The sequence below is a fragment of the Nicotiana tabacum genome, chromosome 9 (assembly GCF_000715075.1).
Source record: "Nicotiana tabacum cultivar K326 chromosome 9, ASM71507v2, whole genome shotgun sequence".
NCBI lineage: Eukaryota > Viridiplantae > Streptophyta > Magnoliopsida > Solanales > Solanaceae > Nicotiana > Nicotiana tabacum.
The window spans coordinates 107407083-107425022 of NC_134088.1; the positions used below are offsets into that span (position 1 = coordinate 107407083).

Below are 17940 nucleotides of genomic sequence, written 5' to 3' on the forward strand. Positions count from 1 at the left end.
CCGAGACCCTTCTTTTATCTCTCTTTATCTAACTTTTCTTTTCCTTTTGTAACTATAAAAAATAAAAGAGAACAAGAGATATCGAGAGAGAATTGTACCAATTAAGAGATTCTTATCGTAAAAAAGTGTGACACAATTGTGTACAATTTTACTACCACAGAATCATTTTCCTCCTATAAAACTTTCCTTTGCGAAGTTTAACCACATAAGGAATTTGTTTCCAAAAGTACTAAATAAAACTATTAAAACCCTAAACAACAGAAAAAGGACACACGACCACATAAAAACACGTGGGCTACAACTTTTAATAATTCATTAAATCTCTAACTGGAAAAGAATTTCGCTTTTAATTAGTGTCTAAAACTACCAGGAGGACTTAAAGACCACAAAGTATAAACATTAGGTAGTTACATTATGTCGAAAAATATACTATTAAGTTATCATGCATTTGAAACTATAACAAACATATTAATGAAAAATGCATTGCAACTTTTTTTTGCTGCACCTCAACTATTCACCGAATAATTGTTACTTTTCACCAGCACAAGTATCAGATAAATCTGTGTAGCTTGTGCAACCCTTAAAGTGCAGTACAATTTTCTTGCAGCTAATTTATATGTGGATGAATACCATGTCTAAATATTGGGGTAGGAATTATCCATAACTCTGGTTGCTGCAGGATGTTGCCATTGATTGATTACTTGAAAGAAAAATGAGTGCGGAAGCTGCCATTTTGAAGGTGAATAATGTCCAATATGAATTGATTCCCTGGCAACTCAAGCCGTAAATCATTGTCCGCAATAGTACACAGAATTAGGTATAAATCTCGAAAATTTGGAAGTCGAAATAGACACTGAACCATAGTCACACAAGAACAAGGCTTCATCTCCCAAATTGTCCAACTTCGAAAACATGGATTTTTGGGTCGTTTGGCTGACAACCAACTTGGAAATCTCGACACTTGATGACTTATCTCTTGGAATAGATACTTGAACCCGTAGCAGCTCGTTAGTTGTAGTCTTTACGAGATAAAATTTTATGAAAGGAAAAGAATTCATAATTGACGGTGGTTCAAAAATCTCCTTTAAATTCAAAGTAGTGTTGTCTATAGATAAAACCCTACCTCCATATGTCACAGCATAGTATGTCTCGTTGTAGTATATCATGTCATAAATAGCACCTGCAAATATATTACTATAACGAGTGAAAATCCAGGTTCCACTATCGGGTTTTAGGATAGCCAACTCATGAAGCCGGTTCCATACCTTAATCGTTGCCACAACCTCAAAATCATGTGGATTCCTTGAAGGATTCTTGGATATAATAATTTTACGAACAATATATTGAAGATGAGGAAAATGAATTGTCTCACAGGAGAAAGGATTGAAAACTTTGATAGTAAGGGACTCTTTATGTTGAAAAGCCAACCAACCATGAGAAGAACCACAGTATTTCCAAAGCTGACCCAATGGTATTATTAGGTCATGGATTATTTTACCTTTCGTCGCACTGTATAAGCTTGTAGTAGTAGTAGTAACAACATCGTTTCGATCCGTACAGATCATTAGCATAGGAAGTTCTTCGAGGGAACTTGATTTGACACGTTGTTTTAGGGCGTCAAAATTGTTGGATACGAAGGAAAACCATGGCTTGCACACTGCGCTAAAGCGTAAGCAATCAGAGAAGGAAAGCAACTTTTTAAAAATCAAGTCAAGTATCAGTTCCGAAAGCCCTGCCCAGTCTCTTAATCTTAACTTGGTGCCCATATGTATTTCTGAATCCACTAACTGGCTCGAAAGTATATGATAGCCTTTTAAAAAGAACTAGGTTGATGAAAGATGAAGGAGTTGTGTTTGCGTATTAGGGGAAGGAAATTAAGTAGGGGATCACAACTGTCCTTATTTTTTATTTTTTTTATAAGATATCTTTTTTCCTATCTTGTTTTTGTTGCCTTATATAGTGCCACAATAGTTGGGCAGGGGATCCAAATTCCTTGAAAATAGGCGATTCTCCAATTCTTTCTCATAAACGAGCGCGTATGCAATCTTGACCAATTCAATTATTTCCTGGAGGCCTTATTTACTGTAATGGTGTTTGATGGATTTGTTTCCAACATTTAATTTTAAATAATAAAGGACCACACATATAAATATCTTAACAATTATTGAAGCTCCTAAATATATGGTTACTGATTCAAAACATAAGTTCTTAGATATGTGATATTACTCTTAGTACTTAATTAGGATTATTAGCAGAGGAAGTTCTTAGTAGAACTTTGACTTGTTGTAGCTAGGGCATGGTAATTGTTAGGGGTGTCAATGGTTATTCGAAAACCGATTAAACCGACCGAACCGAACCGTATCGCATCGAATCGATTTTTAGGTTTTTTTTTAAGAAATCGTAGATTTTTATATAAATTTATAACCGCACTGATAATTAGAGTAGATTTTTTATTTTATAAAAATAAACCGAAAAATACAGAACCATATCGAATAAATTTTACATGTGAAAAATCTATTTATCTAGTAAGTTTAAAAATAATAATGCATTAAAGTTTTCTTTGGACCTTGGAATTATGCAAACTATTACAGGCCAACAAGTAATTAAACTCAAAATACTAATTCCTAAAACCTATTATGCTACATCTACTTAATCTAAGTTATTTCAAGTATCTTTATTAGCAAGACATAAAGTATTCTAGCGATAATGAGTATCAAACTACAATGTATTGAATATGTTTCCCATTCATATAATTTAGATTTATCTTTTTGAATATTTAATTTTCTATATACTTTATTCTTGAGTCTCAGTTTGGTTATTATCTTTCCACTCGTGTGATTTATATTTTCTTTGCCTTTGCTTGGTTTATTTTACGTTGTTATAGAATAGTTGATGGATCTATACTCTAGCCATCTTTCATTTTTTCAATTCATCACCCTTTAGACAATAAAAATGTTTAGACAGATTTGCTAAATCCCATAAAAGAATGTATATTATTGCGTTCTACTTCTACTGGTGAATTTTACATGATATTTAAAAAAATACCGAAAATTAACCGTACCGTACCGATACCGATTAGAAACCGACATGATTGGGACGGTTTCGAAAAGTCTAATTTTGGTTATACATAATAGAATAATCAAAAAATTGGTATGGTACCAATTTTATAAAATAACCGGCCGAACCGAACCATTGACACCCCAAGTAATTGTTAGATACAAAGGACAACCATGAGATAATTTTCAAAAATCAAGTCGAATACCAAATGCAAAGGCTTGAGAAGTTTCTTGATCTCAATTTCGAATTCATGCGTTCAGTAACGGACTCCTAATACATTGCAAATTATGTGCTGAAGTAAGCTCACTGCAATAGACCATTTTCAGAAGGGAAAAGGTCCGGATTTGTCCCTCTACTATGGTATATAGTTTATATTTGTCCCTCGTTATACTTTTCGTCCAGATCTACCCCTACCGTTAACAAACTATTCAAAATTGCCCTTAGATGTAATGACCCAACCGATCATTTTGACTTTTAGAACCTCGTTTACCTAAATAAAACTCCCCGTATATGCTTTTATAAATTTATGACATGCGGGGATGGTTGGTTCGGGATTTGAAAGTGTTCGGGTTGAAATTGGAACACTTGGTTCCTTAAGTTGGCCTTAAAATACTAAGTTTGACTTCGGTCAATATTTTTAAAAAATGACCCCGGAATAGAATTTTGATGATTCCAACAGCTCCGTATGGTGATTTTGGACTTAGGAACGTGTTCGGAATTTTATTTGGAAATCCGTAGTTAAACTAGGCTTGAAATGGCTAAAATAGGAATTTAAGTTTGGAAGTTTGACCGGGGAGTTGACTTTTGATATCGGGGTCGGAATCCAGTTCCGAAAATTTTTATAGCTCCGTTATGTCATTTATAACTTGCGTGCAAAAATTGAGGTCAATCGGACTTGATTTGATAGGTTCCTACGTCGTTTGTAGGAATTGAAAGTTTCAAAGTTCATTAGGTTTGAATCTATGTGTGATTCGTATTTTTAGTGTTGTTGGACGTGATTTAAAGACTCGACTAAGTTCGTATGATGTATTAGGACTTGTTGGTATATTTGGTTGAGGTCCCGAGGGTCTCGGGCGTATTCCGGATGGTTAACGGATCAAATTTGGACTTAGAACAATTGAAACTTGCTGCTCCCTACTGATACAATCGAACCTGCGGAATTTGGCTCGCAGGTGCGAGATCGCAGAAGCGAGCGTGGGAGCGCAAAAGCGAAAAAGGGAGAGTAGAGCAGTGGCCGCAGATGTGAAGGAAAATACCGCATATGCGGGACCGCAGATGCGGACGAGGGATTGCCGAAGCGAGGGAGGCCTTCGCATCTGCGAAAGCGCAGATGCAGACACGTGCATCGCAGTTGCGAAAGCCCTGACAGATTACAAAAACAGAGGGGTTCCGATATTTTTGTCATTTTGGACATTTTCAACACAGTTTCGGACGATTTTTCAGAGAGAATTCATGGAGAAACTTGAGGTAAGTCACATGTGATCATTGTTAGTCAATTATATTGGATTATCATTGAATATTTCGAATAGATTACATGTTTTTGAGGTGAAATTAGAGTATTTGGGCCTAGGGATTTCAAAATGAGAATTTGAGATTTGGAGGTCAAGTTGATGTCGGGTTTTAGTAAAAATGGTATGGTTGGACTCGTGGTTGAATGGGCGTTCATATTTCGCAACGTTCGTCGGATTCCGAGACGTGGCCCCGCGGGAAATGTTTGAGTTAATTTTGAATTTTTATTGAAAAATGTAGTATTTTCTTATGGAATTGATTCTATAATTTTTGTTGACTGTATCGAATTAATTATGACTAGATTCGAGTCGATCGGAGTCAAAAAATCGAGGAAAAGGCATAATACTTGGTTAAATTGGAGCAAGTCGAGGTAAGTGACTTCTCTAACCTTGTGTGGGGGAAATTTTCCCTAGGATTGGTATTGAAGTGATAAATTAAAATGTATTAAAAGTCGTGTATACGAGGTGACGATTGTGTACACGGGCTAAATGTGAAAGATTATCTCTTTAAATTATGTAGATCGATGTTGCATATTAATTAAATAATTTTACATTGTTATATTCTTCATCATTGATTTAAATATTTATACTTCAAATTTGCTTGACCTTTTCCTGCTAATTGTTTTACCTGTTTAGTTGAAACTTGGTTTCTTTTATTCTGTGCATTATTTGAAGGGTGATTTTATTTAAATTAAATATTTTTAATATGAATTATTTGACATTTTAAATTTGGTATTGAAGCAACGTATTAAAATTTTGAAATATTATTTTGTTGAGTTATTTATTCCCGAATATTTTGTGAGATTTTTTGTGCTCATTGTGATGGAGTCGTGAGCTCTTTATTATGGAAAAATATTATTGTTGGATTATTTTGGCATGAGCCGTGAGCTCTTTATTGTGGAAAAGTATTATTGTTAGATTATTTTGGCATGAGCCGTGGGTTCTTTATTATGAAAATATATTATTGTTGAATTATTTTGGCATGAGCCGTGAGCTATTTATTATGAAAAAAATATTGTTGTTGATTTATTTTGGCAAATTGAAATATTTGGGCACTTGAGGTGCAAATTGTGATATTGATACGCATGCGGTGGTATAAGGTCTGGGTATTAAAACGCATGCGGTGAGATAAGGGTGGCTTGATACGCGTGGCTAGTAGGATAAACTACTAGAAGTCATGTGGTGTGATAAGGGTGGCTAAAACGCGAGATGCTATTTCGGAAAAAATATTTTTTTAAATAAATTGTGAAGGCTCCCGCGGTGATATAAGGAAATGAGATATTATGAATTTATTTATGATTTGGGACTACAAGGCGGTACCTCGGGAGTGCCCTTGTTGATATTGATTTATGGCCGCAGTTGCCTTTGATTATTGTTGTGATTTTCTTAATGTCACGACCCCAAATTCCCTACGTAGGAGGTCGTGATGGCACCTAGTCTCTAAGACTAGGTAAGCCTATCAATGCGGAATAATCATAAATATCTAAAATAAATAAACTATAATTCAAATAATTATAACTTCCAAAACACGGTAGAAATAAGTCACAAGCTTCTAAAAATTTATTCTCAATGTCTCTATATATCAAGGTCTAAAGAAAAATAAGGAAGCAACATAAAAATGATAGAATTGGACTTTGGAGTCTGCGGACGCTGGAAGATATACCTCGAAGTCTCCGTGCGCAGATAACTCACTGGCGTCTAGACTGGTAAGATGTACCTGGCTCTGCACAAAAGGATGTGCAAAAGCGTAGTATGAGTACACCACAGCGGTACCCAGTAAGTGCCAAGCCTAACCTCGGTAGAGTAGTGACTAGGTCAGGTCAGGCCCTATTGGAGAATAAATAATGACATGGAAAAATGTTTAAATAATTTAATAAGATAAAATGACGATGGAAGTGAATCAAGTAGTATGTCACATTTAATTGCATCAAATAATGGCAAATAAATACCTCGTGGAAACAAAAAAGAATTTCTTTTCAACTTTAAGAAAAATCACAATAAAAATCAAAGGCAACTACGACAATAAATCAATACCAACAAAGGCACTACTGAGGTACCGCCTCGTAGTCCCAAATCATATATAAATTCACAATATCTCATTTTCCTTATATCACCGCGGGAGCCTTCACAATTTATTTAAAGAAAATATTTTTTCCAAAATAGCATCCCGCGTTTTAGCCACCCTTATCACACCGCATGACTTCTAGTAGTTTTTCCTACTAGCCACGCGTATCAAGACACCCTTATCTCACCGCATGCGTTTCAATACCCAGACCTTATACCACCGCATGCGTATCAATATCACAATATATCACAATTTGCACCTCAAGTGCTCAAATAATTTAACTTGCCAACATAATTCAATAACAATATCTTTCCACAGTAAAGAGCTCACGGCTCATGCCAAAATAAGTCATCAATAATATTTTTTCATAATAAAGAGCTCACAGCTCATGCCAAAGAATCATCAATAATATTTTTCCACAATAATATTTAAAATGTCAAATACTTCATATTAATAATATTTAAATTAAAGAAAATCAATTCCAAATAATGTACAGAATAAAAGAAACCAAGTTTCAATTAAACAGGTAAAACAATTAGCAGGAAAAGGTCAAACAAATTTAAAGTATACAAATCAAATCAATGACGGAGAATATAACAAGATAAAATAATTTAATAAATTAATTAATATGCAACAGTGATCTTCATAATTTAAAAACATAATCCTTCACATTTAGTCCGTATACACACTCATCACCTCGTGTACATGACTTTTATCACATTACAATTAATATCAATCCTAGAAAAATTTCCTCCACACAAGGTTAGACAAGTCACTTACCTCGACTTGCTCCAATTTAACCAAGTAGTATGTTTTTTTCTCGATTTTCTAATTTCGGTCGACTCATATCTAGTCATAATTAATTCGATACAGTCAACAAAAATTATAGAATTAATTATGTAAGAAAATACTATATTTTTTCAATAAAAATCCGAAATTAACTAAAAAATGGCCCGTAGGGCCCACGTCTCAGAATCCAGCGAAAGTTACGAAATATGAACGCCCATTCAACCACGAGTCTAACCATACCAAAATGACTAAACTCCAATAACAGTTCGACCCTCAAATCCTCAAATCTATCCAAGAGGGTTTTCAAAATTTTCCAACTTAAATCACCAATTAAATATTAAAAACAGTGATGGATTCGGGTAATCTAACCAAAGTTGAGTTAAGAACACTTATCCCGATGTTTTCTCTGAAAATCTCTCAAACATCGCCTCAATTCGAGCTCCAATTCGTTAAAAATCGTCCCATTTTCAGAACTTAAACATTCTGCCCAGGCTTTTACTCATCGCGACCGCGAACATCCACGCGCGATCGCAAAGCACAAATTACCACTGCCCAAATTAACTCTACGCGATCGCGTATATCCTCACGCGATCACAGAGCACAGAATTCCCAGCTCTACGCGATCGCAGTCCTCTTCACGCGTTCGTGAGTCACAAGGTCTCAAAGCTACGCGCTCACATCCCGCTTCACGCGATCGCGAAGCACAAAACTTAGCAGCCCTCAATTAACCTTATGCGATCGCAAACAATGCCACGCGATCGCGATGCACAGCTTGCCAAACCTACGCGATCGCGTTTGACCTCACGCGATCGCGAAGAACAAAATTAGCACTGCCTCAACTAAGCCTACGCGATCGCGTCCCAATCTTCGCGATCACAAAGAAGGTTTAAAATACCAGAAATCAGCAGCTACCAGCAGTGCCAAAATGAAGGAAAATACTCTGAATAGCATCCGAAACACGCCCGAGCCCCTCGGGACCTCAACCAAATATACCAACAAGTCCTAAAACATCATACGAACTTAGTCGAGTCTTCAAATCACATTCAACAACACTAAAAACACAAATCACACATAGATTCAAGCCTAATGAACTTTGAAACTTTCAATTTCTACAAACAACAATGGAACCTATCAAATCAAGTTCGATTGACCTTAAATTTTGTACGCAAGTCATAAATGACATAAATGAGCTATAAAAATTTTCAGAAATGGATTCCGACCCCGATATCAAAAAGTTAACTCCCCGGTCAATCTTCCAACTTAAATTTCTATTTTAGCCATTTCAAGCCTAATTTCACTACGGACTTTCAAATAAAATTCCGATCAAGCTCCTAAGTCCAAAATCACCATACGGAGCTGTTGGAATCATCAAAATTCTATTCCGGGGTCGTTTGCACATAATTCGATATTCGGTCACTATTTGCCCTTAAACTTTTTATTTTTCAACAAAATTTCATATCTCGGGCTAGGAAGCTCGAAATTTGATTCCGGACATACGCCCAAGTCCCAAATCACGATACGGACCTATCGGAATTGTCAAAACCCTGATCCGAGTCCGTTTGCTCAAAATGCTGGTCAAAGTCAACTTAGTTGAGTTTTAAAGCTCTAATTCACATTTTAATACATTTTTCACATAAATATTTCCCAAAATATTTTACGGACTGCGCACGCAAGTCGAGTAATGATATAGTGCTTTTCTAGGTCTTAGAATACATAATTAATTATTAACTTTAAAGATGACATTTTGGGTCATCACATTCTCTTCCTCTAAAATAAACGTTCGTCCTCGAATGGAGTTAGAAAAAGTACCTGAGCTGGTGAATAAGTGTGGATAACAGCAATGCATATCATGCTCGGTCTCCCAAGTTGCCTCCTCGACCGGATGACCCCTCCACTAAACCTTTACGGAAGCAATGTTCTTTGACCTTAGCTTTCGAACCTGCCTATCTAAAATAGCCACTGGTTCCTCAACATAAGATAGATCCTTATCCAACTGAACCGAAATGAAGTCTAACACATGAGACAGATCGCCGTGATATTTTCGAAGCATAGAAACATGGAATACTAGATGAACTGCAGAGAGACTAGGTGGTAGCACAAGTCTGTAAGCCACCTCTCCAACTCTTTTAAGAATCTCAAAAGGCCCAATATACCTAGGGATCAACTTGCCCTTCTTCCCGAACCTCATCACACCCTTCATAGGCGAAACCCGGAGCAATACCCGCTCACCAACCATGAATGCAACATCGCGAACCTTCCGATCCACATAACTCTTCTGTCTAGATTGGGCTGTACGAAGTCAATCCTGAATCAACTTAACCTTCTCCAAGGCATCCTAAACCAAGTCTGTACCCAATAGTCTAGCCTCGCCCGGTTCGAACCAACCCACTAGAGACTGGCACCGCCTACCATACAAGGCCTCATACGAAGCCATCTGAATGCTCGACTGATAACTGTTGTTGTAAGCAAACTCCGCAAGTGGTAAGAACTGATCTCAAGCACCCCCAAAATCTATCACACACGCACGAAACATGTCCTCCAGTGTCTGAATAGTGCGTTCGGACTGTCCGTCCATCTGAGGGTGAAATGCTGTACTCAACTCCATACGAGTACCCAACTCTCGCTGTACAGCCTTCCAAAACCGTGAGGTAAACTGTGTACCCCGGTTAGAGATGATAGATATCGGTACACCGTGAAGTCTGACAATCTCGCGAATATATACCTGAGCTATCTGTTCTGAAGAGTAAGTAGTAATCGCAGGAATGAAATGAGCTGATTTGGTCAATCTATCCACAATCACCCAAACTGCATCAAATTTTCTCTGAGTCCGTGGGAGTCCAACAACGAAATCCATAGTGATTCGTTCCCATTTCTATTCTGGAATTTCCAACTTCTGAAGCAATCCACCCGATCGTTGATGCTCATACTTCACCTGCTGTCAATTTAGGCACCGAGCTACATATTCCACTATGTCTTTCTTCATCCGCCTCCACCAATAGTGCTGTTTCAAGTCCTGATATATTTTTGCAGCACCCGGATGAATGGAGTACCGCGAACTATGAGCCTCCTAGAGAATCAACTCACGCAAACTGTCCATATTAGGCACACATAGACTGTCCTGCATCCGTAATACATTGTCATCTCTAATAGTGACTTCCTTGGCATCACCGTGCTAAACTATATCCTTAAGGACAAGTAGATGAGGGTCATCATACTGACATTTCCTGATACGATCATAAAGAGAAGACTGAGAAACCACGCAAGCCAAAACTCGACTCGGCTTGGAAACATCCAGTCTAACAAACTGGTTGGCCAAGGCCTGAACATCCAAGGCTAAAGGCCTCTCTACTACCGGTAGATATGCTAAGATGCCCAAACTCTCCGCCTTACAACTCAAGGCATCGGCCACTACATTGGCCTTCCCAGGATGATAGAGAATGGTGATATCATAAGCCTTAAGCAACTCCAACCATCTCCGTTGCCGCAGATTAAGATCCTTCTGTTTAAATAGATATTGTAGACTCCGGTTATCGGTGTAGATCTCACAATGGACATCGTATAAGTAATGCCGCCAAATCTTCAAGGCATGAACAATAGCTGCTAACTCAAGGTCATGTACCGAATAATTCTTTTCATGCACCTTTAACTGCCTGGACACGTAGGCAATCACCCTACCATCTTGCATCAACACTGCGCCGAGATCAATACGCGACATGTCACAATACACAGTATAAGACCCTGTAACTATAGGTAATACCAATATTGGGGCTGTAGTCAAAGATGTCTTGAGCTTTTGAAAGCTCCCCTCACATTCCTCAGTCCACCTGAACGGAGTACCCTTCTAGGTCAATTTGGTCATAGATGCAACAATATAAGAGAAACCCTTTACAAATCGGCGATAATACCCTGCCAAACCAAGGAAACTCCGGATTTCCGTAACTAAGGACGGTCTGGACCAACTCTGCACTGCTTTAATCTTCTTCGGATCTACCTTGATCCCTTCGCACGAAACTATATGACCCAAAAATCCCACTGAATCAAGCCAGAATTCACACTTTGAAAATTTTGCATATAACTTCTTTTCTCTCAAAGTCTGGAGCACAGTCCTCAGGTGTTGCTCATGATCTTCCCGACTTTGGGAATACACTAGAATGTTGTCAATAAACACAGTGACAAAAGAATCAAGATATGGCTGAAATACACTATTCATTAAGTGCATAAATGTTGCTGGGGCGTTGGTCAACCCAAAAGACATCACAAGGAACTCGTAATGACCGTACTGAGTCCTGAAAGCAGTCTTCGGGATATCTTGCTCCCGAATCTTCAACTGATGATAGCCTGAACGCAAATCAATTTTAGAGAATACCCTGGCACCCTGAAGCTGATCAAATAGGTCATCAATACGTGGCAATGGATACATGTTCTTCACTGTAACCTTGTTTAGCTGGCAGTAATCAATACACATCCGCATAGAACCATCCTTCTTCTATACAATTAATACAGGAGCACCCCAAGGCGATATACTGGGCCGAATAAAACCCTTATCAAGTAACTCCTGTAACTGTTCTTTTAATTCTTTAAATTCTGCTGGGGCCATACGGTATGGTGGAATAGAAATGGGCTGAGTGCCCGGTAACAAATCAATGCCAAAATCAATATCCCTGTCAGGTGGCATACTCGGAAGATCCGCTGAAAATACATAGGGAAAATCCCATACTATAGGAACTGACTCCACAGTAGGAGTATCAATACTAACATGTCTCACATAGGCCAGATACACATCACACCCCTTCTCAACCATTCGTTAAGCTTTAAGAAATGAAACAACCCTGCTAGGAATATGATCCGAGGTACCTCTCCACTCTATCCGCGGTAGACCTGGCATAGCCAATGTCACCGTCTTGGCGTAACAATCAAGAATAGAGTGATAGGGAGACAACCAGTCCATGCCCAAAATAATATCGAAATCCACCATACTAAGCAATAATAAATCAGCTCTGGTCTCAAAACCACTGATAACAATTAAACATGACTGATACACGCGGTCCACAATAATAGATTCACCCACGGGTGTAGATACATAAACAGAAGAACTCAAGGAATCACGTGATACGCCCAAATACGGGGCAAAATAATATGACACATAAGAATAAGTGGAGCCTGGATCAAATAAGACTGATGCATCTCTATGACAGACCGGAATAATACCTGTGATAACAGAATCGGATGCAACGGCATCTATCCTAGCAGGAAGGGCATAATATCTGGCCTGGCCTCCCCCTCTAGGGTGACCTCTACCTGCCCGACCTCCACCTCTAGCTGGCTATGTAGGTGGAGTGGCAACATGTGCAGTAATCATGGCCTGAGAAGCCCGAGGACCCTATGGAATAAGTGGGGCCTGAGAAATCCGTGGAGGTGCACCCCTCCTAAGTCTGGGGCAATCCCTCATGATATGACGAGTGTCACCACACTCAAAATAAGCCCTCGGAGGATGTGGCTGCTGGGACTGGCTCGGGCCTATTCGACTAGACTGTCCGCTGAAAGCACCCCATACAGGAGGTACAGAAGACACTGGCGGTGCATAATATGGAACCTGAGGTCTGGGAGTAGTCGGAATACCACTGGAAGCTGGAAGTGCTGAATGAATAGGACGGCTCACATAAACTCTACTATGACGGGTTGCAACTGGGACACGAGAATTATTATATGTGCCAAAATCTCGGGGTCTCTTAGCTTTCCTCTCTTCCCTTTCCCGAGTCCACAAACCTTCCAATCTCCTAGCAATTGACACCACCTGCTGGTATGTGATGTCCATCTCTAGCTCTCAGGACATACTATATCTGATACTAGGGTGAAGACCCTCAATAAATCTATGAACCCGCTCTCAAACAGTTGCAACTAAGGCTAGTGCATGCCTAGCCAAATCACTAAATCAGACCGCATACTCTGACACGGTCATAGAACCCTGGTGCAACTGCTCAAACTCTGCATGCCATGCATCCCTAAGACTCTGAGGAACATACTCCCTTAAGAACATATCTGAAAATTGAGGCCAAGTAAGTGAAGCTGCCTCAGCTGGACTATCCAACTCATATGCCCGTCACCACTGGTAGGTTGCTCCTCTAAACTGGAATGCCATGAAAGAAACCCCACTGGAATCCACAATACTCATAGTACGAAGGATACAGTGACATTCCTCCAGAAAATCATGAGCATCCTCTGAAGCTAAACCGCTGAAAGTGGGAGGGTGGTACTTCTTATACCTCTCGAGCCTCAGCTGCTCCCCTTCTGAAACTGTTGTCCTAATCTCAGGCCGAACTGGGACAACTGGCTGCACTGGTATAACCTCTGGGGTATGGTCAACTTGGGCCCGTGGCTCTGGAATACGGGCGGCGGGAGTCTGTGCTCCTCCCCCGGCCTGATATGTGGCAGGAGCAAGTGGAATTAATCCTGCCTGAACTAGAGTGCCAAACATGCTCAAAAACTGGGCAAGAGTCTCTTGAAGTGCAGGAGTAGTAACAGGCATCTCAGGTGCCTGCTCTCCAACTGGAGTGACTGGTGGCTCTGGTGCAGCAGCTCGTGCGGGTGCTCTGGCTGCACCACGTGGTCTTCTTCGGCCTCTGCCCCGACCCCGGCCTCTTGCGGCTCCAAGAGGGGGCACGGGTGTCTGATCATCGGATCCAGTTGTGCGTGTCCTCACCATCTGTGAGAGAATAGAAAGACAATTGTTTAGAACTTTGAAATCAACAAAGGTGCACGATAAGTAATCAAAGAAGTGAATATTTCCTAACAGTTCCATAGCCTCTCGAAGATAAGTACAGACGTCTCCGTACCGATCCGCAAGACTCTACTAAACATGCTTGTGACTCATAACACCTATGAACCTAGTGCTCTGATACCAACTTGTCACGACCCCAAATTCCCTCCGTAGGAGGTCGTGATGGCACCTAGTCTCTAAGACTAGGTAAGCCTATCAATGCGGAATAATCATAAATATCTGAAATAAATAAACTATAATTCAAATAATTACAACTCTCAAAACCTGGTAGAAATAAGTCACAAGCTTCTAAAAATTTATTCTCAATGTCTCTATATATCAAGGTCTAAAGAAAAATAAGGAAGCAATATAAAAATGATAGAAGGGGACTCCGGAGTCTGCGGACGCTGGCAGATATACCTCGAAATCTCCGTGCGCAGGTAACTCACTGACGTCTAGACTGGTAAGATGTACCTGGATCTGCACAAAAGGATGTGCAGAAGCGTAGTATGAGTACACCACAGCGGTACCCAGTAAGTGCCAAGCCTAACTTCGGTAGAGTAGTGACTAGGTCAGGTCAGGCCCTACTGGAGAATAAATAATAACATGAAAAAATGTTTAAACAATTTAATAAGATAAAATGATGATGGAAGTGAATCAAGTAGTATGTCACATTTACTTACACTAAATAATGGCAAATAAATACCTCGTGGAAACAAAACAGAATTTCTTTTCAACTTTAAGAAAAATCACAATAAAAATCAAAGGCAACTACGACAATAAATTAATATCAACAAAGGCACTACTGAGGTACCGCCTCGTAGTCCCAAATCATAAATAAATTCACAATATCTCATTTTTCTTATATCACCGCGGGAGCCTTCGCAATTTATTTAAAGAAAATATTTTTTCCGAAATAGCATCCCGCGTTTTAGCCACCCTTATCACACCGCATGACTTCTAGTAGTTTCCCCTACTAGCCACGTATCAAGCCACCCTTATCTCACCACATGCATTTCAATACCCAGACCTTATACCACCGCATGCGTATCAATATCACAATATATCTCAATTTGCACCTCAAGTGCTCAAATAATTTAACTTGCCAACCTAATTCAACAACAATATTTTTCTACAATAAAGAGCTCACGGCTCATGCCAAAATAAGTTATCAATAATATTTTTTCCAATAAAGAGCTCACAGCTCATGCCAAAATAATCATCAATAATATTTTTCCACAATAAAGAGCTCACGGCTCCTTCACAATGAGTACGAAAAGCTTACACAAATATTCAGGAATAAATAATTCGGTAAAATTAAATTAATTCCAAATAATGTACAAAATAAAAGAAATCAAGTTTCAACTAAACAGGTACAACAATTAACAGGAAAAGGTCAAACAAATTTAAAGTATACAAATCAAATCAATGGTGGAGAATATAACAAGATAAAATAATTTAATAAATTAATTAATATGAAACAGTAATCTTCACAATTTAAAAATATAATCCTTCATTTTTAGTCCGTGTAAACACTCGTCACCTCGTATATACGACTTTCATCACATTATAATTAATACCAATCCTAGGGAAAATTCCCCCCACACAAGGTTAGACAAGTCACTTACCTCGACTTGCTCCAATTTAACCAATTAGTATGTTTTTTCCTCGATTTTCCGATTCCGGTCGACTCATATCCAGTCATAATTAATTTGATACAGTCAACAAAAATTATAGAATTAGTTCTGTAAGAAAATACTATATTTTTCAATAAAAATCCGAAATTAACTCAAAAATGGCCCGTGGGGCCCACGTCTCAGAATCCAGCGAAAGTTACAAAATATGAACGCCTATTCAAGCACGAGTCTAACCATACCAAAATGACTAAATTCCAATAACAGTTCAACCCTCAAATTCTCAAATCTATCCAAGAGGGTTTTCAAATTTTTCCAACTTAAATCACCAATTAAATATTAAAAACAGTGATAGATTCGGGTAATCTAACAAAGATTGAGTTAAGAACACTTATCCCAATGTTTTCTCTGAAAATCTCTCAAAAATCACCTAAATTCGAGCTCCAATTCGTTAAAAATGGACAGAACTTAAACATTCTGCCCAGGCTTTTACTCATCGCGATCGCGAACATCCACAGGCGATTGCGAAACACAAATTACCACTCCCCAAATTAACTCTACGCGATCGCGTATATCCTCAAGCGATTGCAGAGCACAGAATTCCCAGCTCTACATGATCGCAGTCCTCTTCACACGTTCGCGAGTCACAAGGTCTCAAAGCTACGCGATCGCATCCCGCTTCACGCGATCGCGAAGCACAAAACTTAGCAGCCCTCAATTAACCTTACGCGATCGCAAATAATGCCACGCGATCGCGATGCACAACTTGCCAAACCTACGCGATCGCGGTTGACCTCACGCGATCATGAAGAACAAAATTAACACTGCCTCAACTAAGCCTACGCGATCGCATCCCAATCTTCGCGATCGCGAAGAAGGTTTAAAATACCAGAAATCAGCAGCTACCAACAGTGCCAAAATGAAGGAAAATACTCCGAATACCATCCGAAACACACCCGAGCCCCTCAGGACCTCAACCAAATATACCAACAAGTCCTAAAATATCATACGGACTTAGTCGACTCTTCAAATCACATCCAACAACACTAAAAATACGAATCACATATAGATTCAAGCCTAATGAACTTTGAAACTTTTAATTTCTACAAACAACACTGGAACCTATCAAATCAAGTCCGATTGACCTCAAATTTTTTACGCAAGTCATAAATGACATAACGGAGCTATGAAAATTTTTAAAAATGAATTCCGACCCCGATATCAAAAAGTCAACTCCCCGGTCAAACTTCCAACTTAAATTCCTATTTTAACAATTTCAAGCCTAATTTCACTACGTACTTCCAAATAAAATTTCGATCACGCTCCTAGTTCCAAAATCATCATACGGAGCTGTTGGAATCATCAAAATTCTATTCCGGGGTCATTTGCACATAATTCGACATCCGGTCACTATTTGCACTTAAATTTTTTATTTTTCATCAAAATTCCATATCTCGGACTAGGGACCTCGAAATTTAATTCCGGGCATACGCCCAAGTCCGAAATCACGATACGGACCTATGGAACTGTCAAAATACTGATCCGAGTCCGTTTGCTCAAAATGTTGATCAAAGTCAACTCAGTTGAGTTTTAAAGCTCTAATTCACATTTTAATCCACTTTCACATAAAAACTTCCCGCAAAATTTTACGGACTGTGCACGCAAGTCGAGTTATGATAAATATTATTTTTCGAGGTCTTAGGACACAGAATTAATTATTAACTTTAAAGATGACATTTTGGGTCGTCACACTTAAAGTTGAAAAGAAATTTTGTTTTGTTTCCGCGAGGTATTAATTGCTATTTTTTGGTGTAATTAAAGGGTGACATACTACTTGACTCATTTCCATTGTTATTTTATCTTATTATATTGTTAAACATTTTACCATGCCATTATTTATTTTTTCAGTAGGGCCTGACCTGACCTCGTCACTACTCTACCGAGGTTAGGCTTGGCACTTACTGGGTCCCGCTGTGGTGTACTCATACTATATTTCTGCATATCATTTTGTATAGATCTAGGTTCATCTTACCAGCCCAGACATCAGTGAGTTACCGGTGTACGAAGACTTCGAGGTATATCTGCCAGCGTCCGCAGACTCCAGAATCCCCTTCTATCATTATCATGTTG

The 17940-nt window shown here is 38.9% G+C and overlaps 1 protein-coding gene across 1 annotated transcript; it reads right to left on the minus strand.

Annotated features, from left to right (window-relative positions):
- Window positions 1-788: 788 nt before the first annotated feature.
- LOC107787826 (uncharacterized) lies at window positions 789-1766 on the minus strand. Its single transcript, XM_016609431.1, has one exon. It carries the CDS (start codon window positions 1764-1766, stop codon window positions 789-791), a length of 978 nt encoding a protein of 325 aa, XP_016464917.1.
- Window positions 1767-17940: the final 16174 nt, after the last annotated feature.

What these genes read in the sequence shown, in the direction of transcription:
- LOC107787826 (XM_016609431.1), bottom strand. Translation starts at nt 1,766, where the DNA reads ATGGGCACCAAGTTAAGATTAAGAGACTGGGCAGGGCTTTCGGAACTG.